Source organism: Anolis sagrei, chromosome 1 (genome assembly GCF_037176765.1).
Source record: "Anolis sagrei isolate rAnoSag1 chromosome 1, rAnoSag1.mat, whole genome shotgun sequence".
Classification (NCBI taxonomy): Eukaryota; Metazoa; Chordata; class Lepidosauria; order Squamata; family Dactyloidae; genus Anolis; species Anolis sagrei.
The window spans coordinates 158,830,428-158,845,697 of record NC_090021.1 but is presented as its reverse complement, the minus strand read 5'-3'; the positions used below and the strand labels follow the sequence as shown (position 1 = coordinate 158,845,697).

Genomic DNA, 15,270 nt, shown 5'->3' with positions numbered 1-15,270 from the left:
ATTACTCAAAAGTAATGATCCTTTTAGGGACTTTTTGAAATCCCAAATGCAGCCAGCCACTAGCCCATGGCATACAACACATCCTATTTCTTCCTACTTTGTTGTTGCCTCTATGCCGACAAAATACAGGGTGAGGCAGCATAACTTCCTTTTTAAAAATGCACGCCATTCAGTCGGTTGAAGATGTAGTGAAGCGATAGTGGTCTCGTTCGAGAGGCGGGAGTATAAAGTTTTGCCTGACACAGTTCAGTTGCCATCATGCGTTGGAACAGCGAGGAGCGTGCTTTTGCCACTGAGGCCTACTTTTCAAGCGGATTTGGAGTGGCCGGCCCACTCTCCAGATTTGGCCCCTTGTGATTTTTTTCTATGGGGTTTTTTGAAATCCCATGTTTATGTGAACCGTCCAAGGACCCTACAAGATTTGAAGTCCAACATCCAGGAAGAAATGGCCAACATCACACCTGCTATGCTGGCAAGAGTCATGACGAACGCCAGAAATCGGTTTACTCAGTGTATGGAGAATGGGGGATGTCACCTACCTAATTTTATCTTCAAAACTATGTAAAACAAAACTTTAGGTATGCACCTACATTATAAAAAAAATTAACTTCTGATTCATACAATGGTTTTATTAAGTTTTGAAAAAAGGAAGTTATGTTGCCTCGCCCTGTATCACAAGGCAAAAGCAGTGGTGAAGATTTACCTCTCAACTATTTGTTTTTGGTCATGTCAGGAGCGACTTTAGAAACTGCAAGTCGCTTCTGGTGTGAGAGAATTGGCCGTCTGCAAAGATGTCACCCAAGGGACGCCCGGATGTTTTGATGTGTTACCAACCTTGTGGGAGGCTTCTCTCATGTCCCCGCATGAGGAGTTGGAGCTGATACAGGAAGCTCATGCACACTCTCCCCGGATTCGAACCTGTGACCTGTCGGTCTTCAGTCCTGCCAGCACAGGGGTTTAAACAGCTGCGCCACCGGGGGCTCTTTCCCTCAACTATGAAAGAAACAGACAAAAAAACCTAGTTGCTTTGAATTATATTTTTTCCCAGTAAGAACTGCATAAACTACATTGTGATTTCAACCAAATGAGGGTTACCTTCACTCCTTTTTGTCTGTTCCCTCAACTATGAAAGGAACAGATAAAGAAGAGTGAAGGCAGGCATGTTGTTGGGGGCGGGGGGGGGGGGGGTTGGGCAGCTTCAGCCCCCCCCCCTCCCCCTGAAATTCTCATGGTGGTCCGCGAGAAGGCCTTACTGGTACATTATTTAAAGTGTTATGTTTATTCATATCATGATCTGATCACCATGCTCTATATATCTCATATGCATGGGGGTATTGGGATAACGATACAAAATATTTGCTTAGGTAGACCCTCTTTCACTCAGACTCAGCCCCCCCCCCCCCCGAATCAAACTCAGCTCCCCCTGAAACAAAATCCTGGCTATGGGCCTGAGTGAAGGTATCCATCATTTGGTTGAAATCACAATGTAGTTTATTCAGTTGTTACTAGAAAAAATATAATTCAAAGCAACTAGTTATTTATAGTTTATCATAGTCTTTAGTAGGGTTATTTTCCTGCCACGCAATCCCACACTCTAATCATGTCTCTGGTAGCCTTTGTCACACTAGAAATGCCAGCTTTTTCATTTTTAGAGTGAACTTGTATGCTTGGAGAAAAGGCTTTATTACCAGGTGAATAGTTCTTTAATAGCAGAGGTCTATTGCTATGATGCATGCTCGGGTCTGTTAGAGGGTACAAAGTCAAATTTGCAGGCAAATGTAGTGCTGATTGGATTGTGGTGAGTTTTCTGAGCTGTCTGGCTATGTTCCAGAAGCATTCCCTCCTGACATTTCACCTACATCGATGGCAGGCATCCTCAGAGGTTTTGTGAGTCTGTTGGAAACTAGGCAAGTGAGGTTTATATATCCATGGAATGTCCAAGGTAGGAGAAATAATTCTTGGCTGTTTGAAACAAGAGTGATAATTGTAATTGGCCACCTTGATTAGTATTTTGCTGATTGTTGGAATCTTTTTTTAACAATAAATATATATTAAGCAGCATTTGGGGTTTATTAGATCATTTTCAACCTTGTCCAGGTACCCAACATTTAAACAGATTTATATATATATATATATATATATATATATATACACACACACACACACACACACACACTAGTTGTCCCCTGCCACGCGTTGCGGTGGCCCAGTCTATTGATTTGGAAAATAAAGTAATGAGAAAGTGTTGGCTTCTAATATATGTAATGTCTTTATGTTTGTGGGTAAACAGTATTTATTGCTGTTTCTTTATCAGTGTTCATGTGGAGAGTGTCTGGTTTGCCCACCCTGGAACATGCAACATATCATTGTCCTTCTTTAAGGGTCCCTTTCAAATGTATGATACTATATCTGTCTGTGTGTGAATAATATATCTCTACTTACCTACCTACCTATCTATATCTATGGCTGGATGGCTCTTTGTCAGGAGGGCTTTGATTACATGTTCTTTCCCTGATGAAGGGAGTTGGATTGGATGGCCTTAAGTATTTTCTGTTGGTCATGGGGGTTCTGTATGAGAAGTTTGCCCCCATTCTGTCGTTCGTGGGGTTCAGAATGCTCTTTGATTGTAGGTGAACTGTGAATCCCAGGGACTACAACTCCCAAATGTCAAGGTCTATTTCCCCCATCTGTGTTCATATTTGGGCGTATTGAGTGCTTGTGCCAAGTTTGGTTCAAATCCATCATTGTTTGAGTCTCTAGATGTAGGTGAACTACAACTCCCAAACTCAAGGTCAATACCCACCAAACCCTTCTAGTGTTTCCTGTTGGTCATGGGAATCCTGTGTGGCAAGTTTGGTTGAATTCCATCGTTGGTGGAATTCAGAACGCTCTTTGATTATAGATGAACTATAAATCCCAGCAACTACAACTCCCAAATGACAAAATCATAATTTTTTGAGTGATGGTCACTCCTTGTGTTGTGAGACATTTTGTTGCCAAATTTGGTGTGATTTCGTTCATTTGTTCTTTTGTTTTTAAGGTACTCATTATGCACAGAGCATTTATATAGATAGATAGATAGATAGATAGATAGATTGATTGATTGATTGATTGATTTTTATTAAAGGATTTTTCTTTCTACAACAATAAAATTTGGCGGCAGGGGGGGGAAGGAAGGTAGGAAAGGGAGGAGAGGAAAAAGAAGAGAGAAAAAAAGGGAAAAAAAAGAGAAAAAGTGTGGGAAAGGGAAAAACAAAAAAAAAAGGGGAGGGTTACCTTCTTCCGTTTCTCTTCCTAGTGATGTTTTCCGTGTGTATTCTTAAATCTTGAATTTATTCTCTTTTTCAGCTTTATTCTAGTGATGGGTCTATCAGTGTTATGTTAATTGATTGTTGGAATCTGATGTGCAAGACATCCAAGAAACTCTACCAGCTCTAGGACCAAACTTCAAAAACTTCAGATTTTCTTTTATTGTGCTCTTTTACATCCATGCAAATGTTTGGCAATTAGCAGCCTTACTTGCAGATTTTGATACCATCGTACAACATGTGCACATTAATGCACTGTTTGGACATGCTTAATTATGAATGATATATTAATATTGTGGGTCTCGCTTGCCAATAAAATGTCAAACTAGCTTGCTAGACTGGCAGTATTTTGTAATGCAGAGCCTTTATTGCTGATGACAGGGCCCTGCTGTGGCAGATTCTTCTGGTATCCAAAGGGTTGGCAAACTACTAAAATGAAGCTTCTCTGTGTTCAATGCTGGGTGGGCGTTGACCTCAAAAACATTTCCATTTTTACAAACAGCAACCACCATCATAACTTCACATGCATAGACATTTTGTTTCACCACAGTTCACTGAGCAAGCTGTTCCAGTCAAATACTATAAGCAGCTTTAATGAAAGGGTTTTCAGAATGAAATGGGAAACACATATTTCTTCCAGCGCATTTCCACATTTGTTTGTTCTGCCGGCAACAGTTCTTAGTTTATTATTGTGCTGCATAAAATGCATATGGATTATAATGTTTAGGTTGGCTGAAGGGTAAAAGCAATGTACCTGTTTTGATCATGGGTTGCCATCCTTCCTGTCATTTGACATCAAATTTCAGTTTTTGAAAGAGCTTTGCTGTTAAGTACTGTAGATGTGATAATCAAGCCAAATAATCTAGTTTTGTTCCTATAACTAGAGGAAATAACTATGATTAAAACAGGAAGGTTTCTCCTTTTGTGGTTCTCAGTGTGATATTTTTATAGCTGTCAAAAGATTTAGCAGCATAAATCCTTCCCTGTTTGGTTGCTACCTGTTTACTGGAAAAAAATTGATCCGGAGTTTTGCCCATTGGCAGTCATTTGATTCTTTGCATTTGCTAATCTACAAAGAAAATTGGAGAACTAAAATGTGATATAAGTCTCGCCAGCAGTGGGACCTGCTAGAAAATACTAAGTGTTAAGCTTGACTGGTATTCTTATTGTTATTGTTATTGTTTTGGGTGGTTTTTGGCCATGTTTTTGGCATATTACTGCAGTCATACATCCTGCGATATGTGGCAACCACCTGAATTGTTCTACTTCTTAGATCAGATCCATAAGTACTAATACAACTGTATCAAAGGGTCGTTCCAGAAAGCACTTGAATGCGAGTGCAGCCAGGTTTCTTAAAAATGCAATTGGACTTGCACTGAAGTCTGCACATACCCCAGAAAGTGTGTGCTTTTCTGGAGGTTGGAGTGTCCACATACCCTGTGGGATTTTCTGGCAGGGCACCAGGATACAAAGCAATATCCACCAGAAAAGCCTTAACAAAGGAAAAAAACTTTCCTGGCCGCTATTCTCCCTTCTCCGGCGCTCTCCTGGTGCATAGAATTGATGCACCAGGAGAAAGGGAGAGCCAGGTGCGATTTTCCATGATTTATTGTGAATCCTTCTTGCTATTGCACATGTTGCTATTGCACATGGGATCAGGCCTTTTGAGAACAGGTTGACCTACTGACGTGTTGACTTATTTAGAACTGATGGACTGCCCTTGGATAATGATTTAAATCAGTGACCACTGACTATTTGTTGTCTGTTTTTATATTGTTTTTTATTGTTTATATGGTTTTATACTGTTTATACTGTTTTATATTGTTATTATTACATTGCTGTTAATTGTATATTTATGTTTTGATGTGGGCGCCATGGGGTGCCACTTCGTTAGCCGTCCTGAGTCCCTCTGCGGAGGTTGAGAAAGGACGGGATCAGGCCCGTAGCCAGGATTTTGTTTTGGGGGGGGGGCTGAGTTTGATTCGGGGGGGGGCATATGGGATATATTGAGCATGGTGATCAGATCATGATATGAATAAACACAACAGTTGAAATAATGTACCAGTAAGGCCTTCTCGCAGACCACCATGAGAATTAGGGGGGGGGGGGGCTAAAGCCCCCCAAGCCCCCCCCCCCCCAGCTACATGCCTGGATGGGACATAAAAGCCCGAAATAATGATGATGATGATGATGATGATGATGATGATGATGATGATAATGATGTTGGGGACCTCAATGTGATGAGGTCCTAAGTATGCCTACATCATATTGTAAATCTGAGTGTATGGAATAATTCTACTTGTACTGTGGCGTCACATGCATCCAATTTTTGCTGTCCAAACACTAAAGAGGGATGAAGAAACCCACACAGTGTAATATTCTGAACATTACCCAGTGTGTTACTTGGGAACATTTCACTAGGTTTATCAAAGAACAAAGGTGGGATTCCATTACTGACCTTACTTGGTGAGATCCTAATGTTCCAGTTCTCTCCCTAAGATGTTTTCCAGCTACTTAGTCCAAAATCAAATTGTCTGCTTTCTAATATGTTTCAGGAGAGAATAGAGAAACTTGTGGAGGGAGGTGTTTCTAGCATGTAAGCCATAAACAAGGCAATTTCATAGGCAATAGATATAGTCTGTCACTCTGAAATGGTTATGTATTTTATGAGAACAGTCTATGTGCTGACTGGTCAAGCTGTAGGACAAGTAAGGCCAAGGGCAATGAACAAAAGAAGGTGAAAGAAAAAATGGACTATTAATGTATAGATTAAATCTATATAAATAAAAATGTAATGTTCGTTTGTGGTATTCACAGAACTCAAAAACCCCTGGACCAATTGACACCAAATTTGGCAGCAAAACACATTCTAATCCGATCTATGTCTTCCAAACAAAAAAATCTTAAAAAATGAAGGGGAAATGACTTTAATATCCCCCCCCCCAAAAAAAAACCTGATCATGCGCAAAAGGCCCTCTCCCCAGCACGCAAGAAGACTTATGCACCAACCGTTCTGAAGGAAGACAAGCCTCGCCATGGAGTGCCTTTCCATGCATGGGACCTCCTTCCTCCCTCCCTCCCTCCCTGATTGCCGACAGAAGGGAGAAGAAGGGGCAGGGTGGGAGAGAAGAAAAGAGAGAAAGAAGGCGGGAACGAAAGAAGGAAAGAGATAAGGAAGGATGGAAGCAAAGCGCAAAGGAAAGGAGGAAAGAAAGAGGTAGAGAAGGAAGAAAGGAGAGGAAGAAGGTAAAGAAAAGGGGGAGGAAGGGTGGAAAGAGAGAAGGAAAGAAAAAAAGGAAGGAATGGAGGAAAGAGGGAGGGAAGGAAGGAAGCAAGGAGAGAGAGAAAAAGGGAGGGAAGGTTGGCCACAGCAATGCTAACAGACCAATGAGTGTCCATCACTCATAACTTCCCCCCCCCAAAAAAATACAGTGAAAAGGACTTAAAACCCCCAAAAGATAAATGACGAAAAGATAAATGACATACAGAAAAAGGGAAGGAAGAGGGAAGGAAGGAAGGAAGGAAGGGGAAAAAGAAAGAAGGAAGGAAGGAAAGATAGAAGGATGCATGGAAGCAAAGAGCGAAGGAAGGAAGGAAGGAAGGAAGGAAGGAAGGAAGGAAGGAAGGAAGGAAGGAAAGAAGTAGAAAAGGAAGAAAGGAGAGAAAGAGGAACAGAAGAGGGATGGAAAAAATGGGTAGAGAAAGAAGGAAGGAGAGAAGGAAAGAAAAGGAAGGAAAGAGGGAGCGAAGGAAGAAGAGAAAGAAAGAGAAAGGGAGGGAAGGAAGGAAAGACAAGGAAAAATGGAAGCAAAAAGCAAAGGAAGCAAGGAAAGAGGCAGAGAAGGAAGAAAGAGAAAGGGAAGGAAAAGAAAAAAGGAGGAAGGAAAGAGGTAGAAAAGGAAGAAAGGAGAGAAAGAGGAAAAGAAGAGGGATGGAAAAAAATGTGTAGAGAAAGAAGGAAGGAGAGAAGGAAAGAAAAGGAAGGAAAGAGGGTGCGAAGGAAGAAGAGAAAGAAATAGAAAGAAGGAGGGAAGGAAAGACAAGGAAGGATGGAAGCAAAAAGCAAAGGAAGCAAGGAAAGAGGCGGAGAAGGAAGAAAGAGAAAGGGAAAGAAAAGAAAAAAGGAGGAAGGAAAGAGGTAGAGAAGGAAGGACGGCGAGAAGGAAAGAAGGAAAGGGAAGGAGGGAAAGAAGGAGAGAAAGAGGGAGGGAAGGTTGGCCACAGCAACGTGTGGCAGGTACAGCTAATGTCTGTATAAATAGTAACTAGTCTCTAATCAGAGGACACAAATGCTAGAAGTGTTTGCTTAAGTGTTCTCATTTAGATATAAACTTTAAAATTATAATTTACAGGTTTTCTCTGTTAACAGCTGTGTCTTGTGTTGTATCTGTACGCATCTGTGCAGTTGCCACTTTGGCATTTTAATGCTCTAAGATTTGATGCTACTTTCTTTGATGTCTATTTATTTATCCATTCTTTGCAGATGTCATTCATACTGTGGGCCCTATAGCACGAGGACATATTACTGATAGTCATAAAGAAGATCTGGCGAATTGCTACAAGACCTCCCTGAAACTGGCAAAAGAAAACCTCATCAGATCTATTGTAAGTAAACAATATCTGTAACTTGTTGCTTGTCCCAGGATGATTAATGGCAGCCTTCTGCAAATATTGAAATGGTTTATATTGTAGTGAATGGTATTGGAGAAAAATGACACAAGAAAATGGGGGTGTGAAAAGAATTACAGTGGTAAAACAGCAATCTTTTGACTTGCCAAGTAAGTAGTTTTCAGCAAGGGATGAATGATTCCTCAATCGTTACTCTGTTTTTATTTTATTTTATTCTGGTTGTTTTTTCTGAATGATATTAATGGCAGTGAAGGCTGGTAAGAGAGTTCACTGTACTACATGTCAGTTCATTATAGGTGGCATTCCTACAGGCTTTCAAGTGAACCCTAAAATAGGAATTGGGGAATCACTGGCTCTCCAGACACCTTGAAATGCTACTTAAATAATGGTTTGTCATTGGCCATTCTGGGAGAGATTAGATTTCTAATCTAGGTCATGAGTTTCTCACCCTGTTCTAAATATTCAGTTTGTTACTAGAGCTATTCTGGAGTGTGGCTGAGGTTTTTAAGCAGTGGCTGGATGGCTATCTGTCAGGACTGCTTTGATTGTGTTTTTCTGCATAGCAGGGAGTTGGACTGGTTGACCCTTGAGGTCTCTTTCAGCTTTGCGATTCTATGATTATGTGTAGAGTGTTACCTATTTATTTTTCACTTCTTATTTTGATTGTATAATGTTTTATTGTTCTTGTTACTATTTCGTTTTACGGATTTTGATGTTCTTTTATGTCACATTGGGATGGTTGATACAATGGCTTAAATGTCTTTAAATAAACAGATAAAACCATGAAAGTTGTGCATTCCCCAATAATTGTCAATTATCAGTCAGTGGAAGTATATCAAGAAAAACAGTTGGAGACTTAACTTGAATAGTATTATATTTCAAATATCCTTCTCAGGCCAAATATAACATTGTTTTCTGGCAAAGTTAAATAAAATTCAATACGATTGTAATGACATTTTGATGGAGATTCTTCCATTCATTTCCGACCAATAGATGTGGTCTTGCACCAAGAGATAAGGATTAAACATCTGCCCAGGTAGAATGCAACTGCTGCCCCCTCGCTTGCCTTAAAACTGCAATGCCTTTTTTGCCTCCCCACCCCATGGTCAGGTAATGGGAGGTGGAGAAATAGGGGGCCCAGCTGAAAGACCTGCATCAATAGGAGTCTAGTCTAGATCCAGGGAAGTCATGCTACCCTTCTATTCTGCCTTGGTTAGACCACACCAGGAATATTGTGTCCAATTCTGGGCACCACAATTGAAGAGAGAATATTGACAAGCTGGAATATGTCCAGAGGAGGGCAACTAAAATGATCAAGAGTCTGGAGATCAAGCCCTATGAGGAGTGGCTTAAGGAGCTGGGCATGTTTAGCCTGAAGAAGAGAAGGCTGAGAGGAGACATGATAGCCATGTATAAATACTTGAGAGGAAGTCATAGGGAGGAGGGAGCGAACTTATTTTCTGCTGCCCTGGAGCCTAGGATGAGTAACAATGGCTTCAAACTACAAGAAAGGAGATTCCATCTGAACATTAGGAAGAATTTCTTGACTGTGAGAGCTGTTCAGCAGTGGAACTCTCTTCCCCTGAGGCTCCTTTTTTGGAAGCTTTTTAAAGATGGCTGGATGGCCATCTTTCGGGGGTGCTATGAATGCAATTTTCCTGCTTTTCGTCATGGGCTTGGACTGGATGGCCCATGAGGTCTCTTCCAACTCTATGATTCTATGATCCTACTAGCCATCCCCTGCCATGCGTTGCTGTGGTCCACATGGGGTTCTGTGTGGGAGGTTTGGCCCAATTCTATCATCATCATCATCATCATGATTCATATAAATCATGATTCATATAAATCACACAAACAAAAATAAGCAATAAACAATCAACAGTGACATACAAGCATTTAAAAACCAATGGCCGGGCCAAATGTAATAGATTAAAATAAAAATAATGCTGACGTGACGTGAACATTTTCAGAGAGAAGTGAGGGAACGCAGTCAGTCCTAACTCAATGATAAAGTGCATTTTGAGGAAACTGAGAGTTTCCTTATTCTTGGAAGGCACACTGGAACAACCACGTTTTCAGATTCCTCCTGAATAGTATCCAACAATTAGGTACTAATCTGGCATGTAGAAGATGCCTATGTACCTATGAACAGTATCCAACAATTAGGTCCTAATCTGATATGTAGTAGATAACTAGCATATGGTCCTAGGAAAAAATGTCTCGCCAAGAAACCTATATTTAGGCTAAATTTATTGCTGACATATTCTGGAGATTAATTTATAGAGTTACTAGCTCTCCCCTGCCACGAGTTGCTGTGGCCCAGTCTGGTGATCTGGTTTCTAATATATGTAATTCCTTTATGCTTGTGAGTAAACAGTATTTCTTGTTGTTTCTTGGTCAGTGTTGATGTGGAGAGTGTCTGGTTTGCCTACTCTGGAATATGCAACATATCATAGTCCTTCTTTAAGGGTCTCTTTCAAATCTATGATACTATATCTGTGTGTGTATGAGAGAGAATCATATCTATCTATCTATATTTATGACTGGAATCACTCTCTGTCAGGAGGGCTTTGATTACGTTTTCTTGCCCTCATGAAGGGAGTTGGGCTGGATGGCCTTAAGTATTTTCTGTTGGTCATGCGGTTCTGTGTGGGAAGTTTGCCCCGATTCTGTCATTCGTGGGGTTCAGAATGCTCTCTGATTGTAGGTGAACTATGAATCCCAGTGACTACAACTCCCAAATGTCAAGGTCTATTTCCCCCAAACTCCATCTGTGTTCATATTGGGACGTATTGAGTGTTTGTGCCAAGTTTGGTCCAGATCCATCCTTGTTTGAGTCCACAGTACTCTCTGGATGTAGGCGAACTACAACTCCCAAACTCAAGGTCAATGCCCACCAAACCCTTCCAGTATTTTCTGCTGGTCATGGGAGTCCTGTATGCCCGGTTGGTTCAATTCTATCATGTTCTTTGATTGTAGGTGAACTATAAATCCCAGCAACTACAACTCCCAAATGTCAAGGTCTATTTGCCCCAAACTCCATCTGTGTTCATATTTGGGTATATTGAGTGCTTATGCCAAGTTTGGTCCAGATCCATCATTGTTTGAGATCACAGTGCTCTCTGAATGTAGGTGAACTACAACTCCCAAACTCAAGGTTGGGCCCACCAGTATATTCTGTTGGTCAAGGGAGTTCTGTGTGTGTCAAGTTTGGTTCAATTCCATTGTTGATGGAGTTCAGACTTCTCTTTGATTGTAGGTGAACTATAAATCCCAGCAACTACAACTCCCAAATGACAAAATCATAATTTTTTCAGTGATGGTCACTCCTTGTGTAGTGAGACGTTTTGTTGCCAAATTTGGTGTGATTTCGTTCATTGGTTCTTTTGTTTTTAAGGTACTCATTATGCACAGAGAATTTATATATATATAGATTGAGTGAAATCTGGGTGTTGTAGTTCCAAAAGGAAACTTTTCAAGCTCTGTTCATATGCCTACAGTGTTCATTTTAGAATTCCATGTGTGAGTCAAGGTATAACTTTTTACACACTTACCCACATTTTTTGTCAGAAACTTGCTCTTCTGATGTAGTTGAGATAGTGTACACGGTGCTTTGAAACAATGCTAATTTGCTGCAACTTTTTTTGTACATCAAGGCTTTCTCTTTCTCATATTCTACCTTCAGCATGTGGTTGACATATGTTCATAGCGAAGTGTCAACTGACGCGTGAGGTATTGTTAAACTGAAAGTTTGAGGGGATATGGAGACAACAAGGACTGAACATGAAACAAAAAGGTTTATCTAAAATTCACTATGAAAACAGCATATAAAGTTAGCATTGTCTTTCTTTTCATCCACAAAGCAGTCATTTGTCAAGGCTGTTCTGAAAATAGAAAAGTTTTATATACAGAAGATAACTGAGCTGTGAAATACTGTCAGTCTTCTCTTCAATACACAGATTTGTGTGTATGTGGGTTTTTTTTTTGTATGGTGTTGGAAAACACCTGTCCTTCATCAATCTGATTTCTAATTAAATATCTTCGATTCTTCTGAACCAGGAGTTCTGTGCCATCATCAAAGCTTGGGTGGTATTAGGAAAGGCCACTGGTCCTGCTCTGAAAAATGACTCCTCCATTTCTCCCTCCCACTCATATAGATGATAACACTATTTGCGTTAACGAATCATGTGTGCAAGGCACAACTGATGCTTTTAGAAACCACTTTGTCTTTTCCTTGCCTCCTTAAATCGCTTTTTAGTGCTGTCATAGCTGGCCCAGCATCAAATGGGAATATATATTGCACGTGCTGAAGGAAATCCAAAAGGAATGCTAGTTAGATGCCCAAAGGGATCTGAGAAGCAAGCAAGAGGAAAAGTGTACATTATGCAAACACTAAAGGGAATTTAAAATAATCTCTGGTGAGAAGAGTCTATTGCAAGGGTCCTCAAACTTTTTAAACAGAGGGCCAGGTCACAGTCCCTCAAACTGTTGGAGGGCCAGATTATAATTTGAAAAAAAATGAATGAATTCCTATGCACACTGAAAATATCTTATTTGAAGTGCAAAAAAATACTTCAAAATGTGCCGTCGCACCTGGGGGCTATAGCTCTTAGTGAAAGAGGTATGGATGTGACATCTTTCCCCAGGGGATTGCTTCTTGCCCTCTTTTAGGAAACTGGCACTCTCAAAGACCCAAAACACTGTAGATAACTCAAAATAAGTTTTGTTGTTCACAAAAAGTTATCTCTTTAAGGCAATAAGCTGCAAGTTTCAAAGGGGTAAAGGAAAATGTACATTACAGTCTCAGTTAGTCCTGGGTCCAAGGAGTTTGCAGCTGAGAAGTAGGGCTGGGCGGTTTCGTTCTTTAATTTCGTAATTCGTTATTAATTTGTTATTTTTTTTATAACGAAGCGATATTGAACCATTCAGGAGCAACTAAAAATGAAATGAATTTTTTCAATTCGTTTCGTAATTGTTTCGTAATTGTTTCGAAATCGTTTCAAAATCGTTTCGAAATCATTTCGTTATTACTTCCGCATGTCTGGTGCAAGTTTTAGGGTTGCTGTTTGTTTTATCAGTGAAAAAAAATATAATTATCGCACCAACAGTCAACAACAGAGGGAGAGGGAAGCTTCAGAAGTTCCCCGTCCCATTTGGAGGTTTTTTTAGCGTATTGCGCGATCGCGTCCGCCATTAACGAATCGATTCGTAATTGTTTCGTAATTGTTTCGTAATTTCCGAAATTTCGTAAATATCGAACTTTTTTAAAGAAAAATTTCGGAATTCTTTTAAAAATCGAAATGCAAAAACCCCCTAAAAACGAATCGAGTTTAGAAACAAATTTTTCCGTGGTTGCCCAGCCCTACTGAGAAGCTTTTCCAAGTTCCTTCTTTCCTCAATGGCTGTAAATGCCAGAGCAACCCACAACCCCAGTCCAGATGGCCTATGTTTGAAGACTCAGGGTCTTCCTCTGGTGCCAAAAGAACTGGTCTGAAGGCGCTTGAGATTTCCTAACGTCATTCAGGTTGGTCTGAACATGAAGCATAAGTCTCAAGGGTAAAAAACCTCAGAATTGGTGCTGAGAGGTAATTTAATCAGGGGCTTTTAGAGCCAAGTCTCTTACTCATGTTCATCTGATAGAAACTCCGATGGCAGAATGAAAAAGGGAAGCACTCCCCTCCTCCAGGAAGAGGTGGAGCCAAATAATTGAGCTGAAAAAGCAATTCAACTGGTGCAAACAACACTGATTGACAGATATAAATAACCAATCAATCCAACTATACATAAGCAGGGTAAAAAGGCAGGATTAAGCATGATACAACAGTTTAAATCTTGCAACTAACAGTTCTACACATAGGTGGCGTCACTCGCGCCATCACACAAAACAATGCAAAAATGAAAATGAAAACAATTTTTACAAATATAAACATATTAATATTTCAATGGGACATGTGGGCCTGCTTTTGGCTGATGACATAGGGTTGTTGTTGTTGTTGTTGTTGTTTTTGTTGTGTGCTTTCAAGTCATTTCAGACTTAGGTTGACCCTGAGCGAGGGCCGGGTAAATGACCTTGGAGGACCGTATTCGGCCCCTGGGCCTTACTTTGAGGACCCCTGGTCTATTGACTCTTAGCTGGATCCATAATAGTCTAAATTGTACAGTGATAATAATGACTGTACAGTGATAATAATAATCAGTCAGGTTCCAGAGAAAGCAAGGATTGTTCTTGATCATTTCTTTATTTCTTTATTTTACAGCATTTCTATACTGCTTTTCTCACCCCTAGGGGGACTCAAAGCAGTTTACACATAACTGGCAAAACTTCAATGCCCTACATTGGACACTGAAGCGATGCCAATCCATAACAACCACAATAATAAAACGACAATTAAGCATAAATCATAATTAGACAGTACCGCTTTGAGTCGCCTGAGGGCTGAGAAAAGCGGTATATAAATGAAGTAAATAAATAAATACATAAGCAATCATTAAAACAATAAATAATAAAAACAGTTTCGCCAGTTGTATTGTCATTCTAGTCCATGTCCTTTAAACTCTACAAACATCTACTGTCCGAAGGCCTGGTCCCAAAGCCATGACTTTAATTTCTTTCTAAAGATCTATAGGTCCTTCCTTCCTTTAACATCATCACGACCAACAAACCAGAAAATCCAAATTATTAGCTCTCTGAAGGAAAACAAATGAATGTTAAGCCTTGGCTTTCTTTCTTGCTAAAACAGTTCTCAATATTCATATGCATTATGCATTGAGAGAAAGGGGTGGGGTGTGGGATTTTGTACCTTATCTTGAAATTATTAAGCCACCTGAAAATGGGATGGCATATATTGATTGACCTTCTTACTGTATTTATTTACCAATTCAAACCACGAGAATGAGTTTGCATTCTTACATTGTAATTTCCTCATTTTCTCCTACTCAAGAATTACATTAAGAAACTGACATGTAGATTGTGTTTTCTTCTACAGTTTCCCAGCTGAGAATGCTCCAAAAGTAATAAGCTTATGATCTAAAAAGCCAATGTGTTGACTTAATTCTGCAAATTTATGGTGGAATCTTCCATTTGTGATTCACTGTTAAGAACCTTGTTTAAGCATCATATTAATGATGAGTATGATGGTAATATTTTTTTTATTTGTACCCCACCACGATCTCCCCAAAGGGACTCGGTGCAGCTCTTGACTATACTAGTGCAGAAGCATGCTTTGAATGTTATCTATATTTTCATTGGGTTGTGTTCAAGATTTTTTTTAATACTGTGAAATAATGATCTCTTTCCCTCTCTTGATCTGGCAGAAGGTTTTTTTTTTAAGGG

At 40.0% G+C, this 15,270-nt stretch overlaps 1 protein-coding gene across 1 annotated transcript in view; it reads left to right on the top strand.

Annotated features, from left to right (window-relative positions):
- Positions 1–15,270, top strand: part of MACROD2 (mono-ADP ribosylhydrolase 2) — a 1,709,805-nt gene that overhangs the window by 826,180 nt on the left and 868,355 nt on the right. Inside the window, exon 6 of the mRNA XM_060784142.2 lies at positions 7,792–7,913. Coding sequence (XP_060640125.2) covers positions 7,792–7,913 — 122 coding nt within the window. The remainder of the gene's footprint in view (positions 1–7,791; positions 7,914–15,270) is intronic.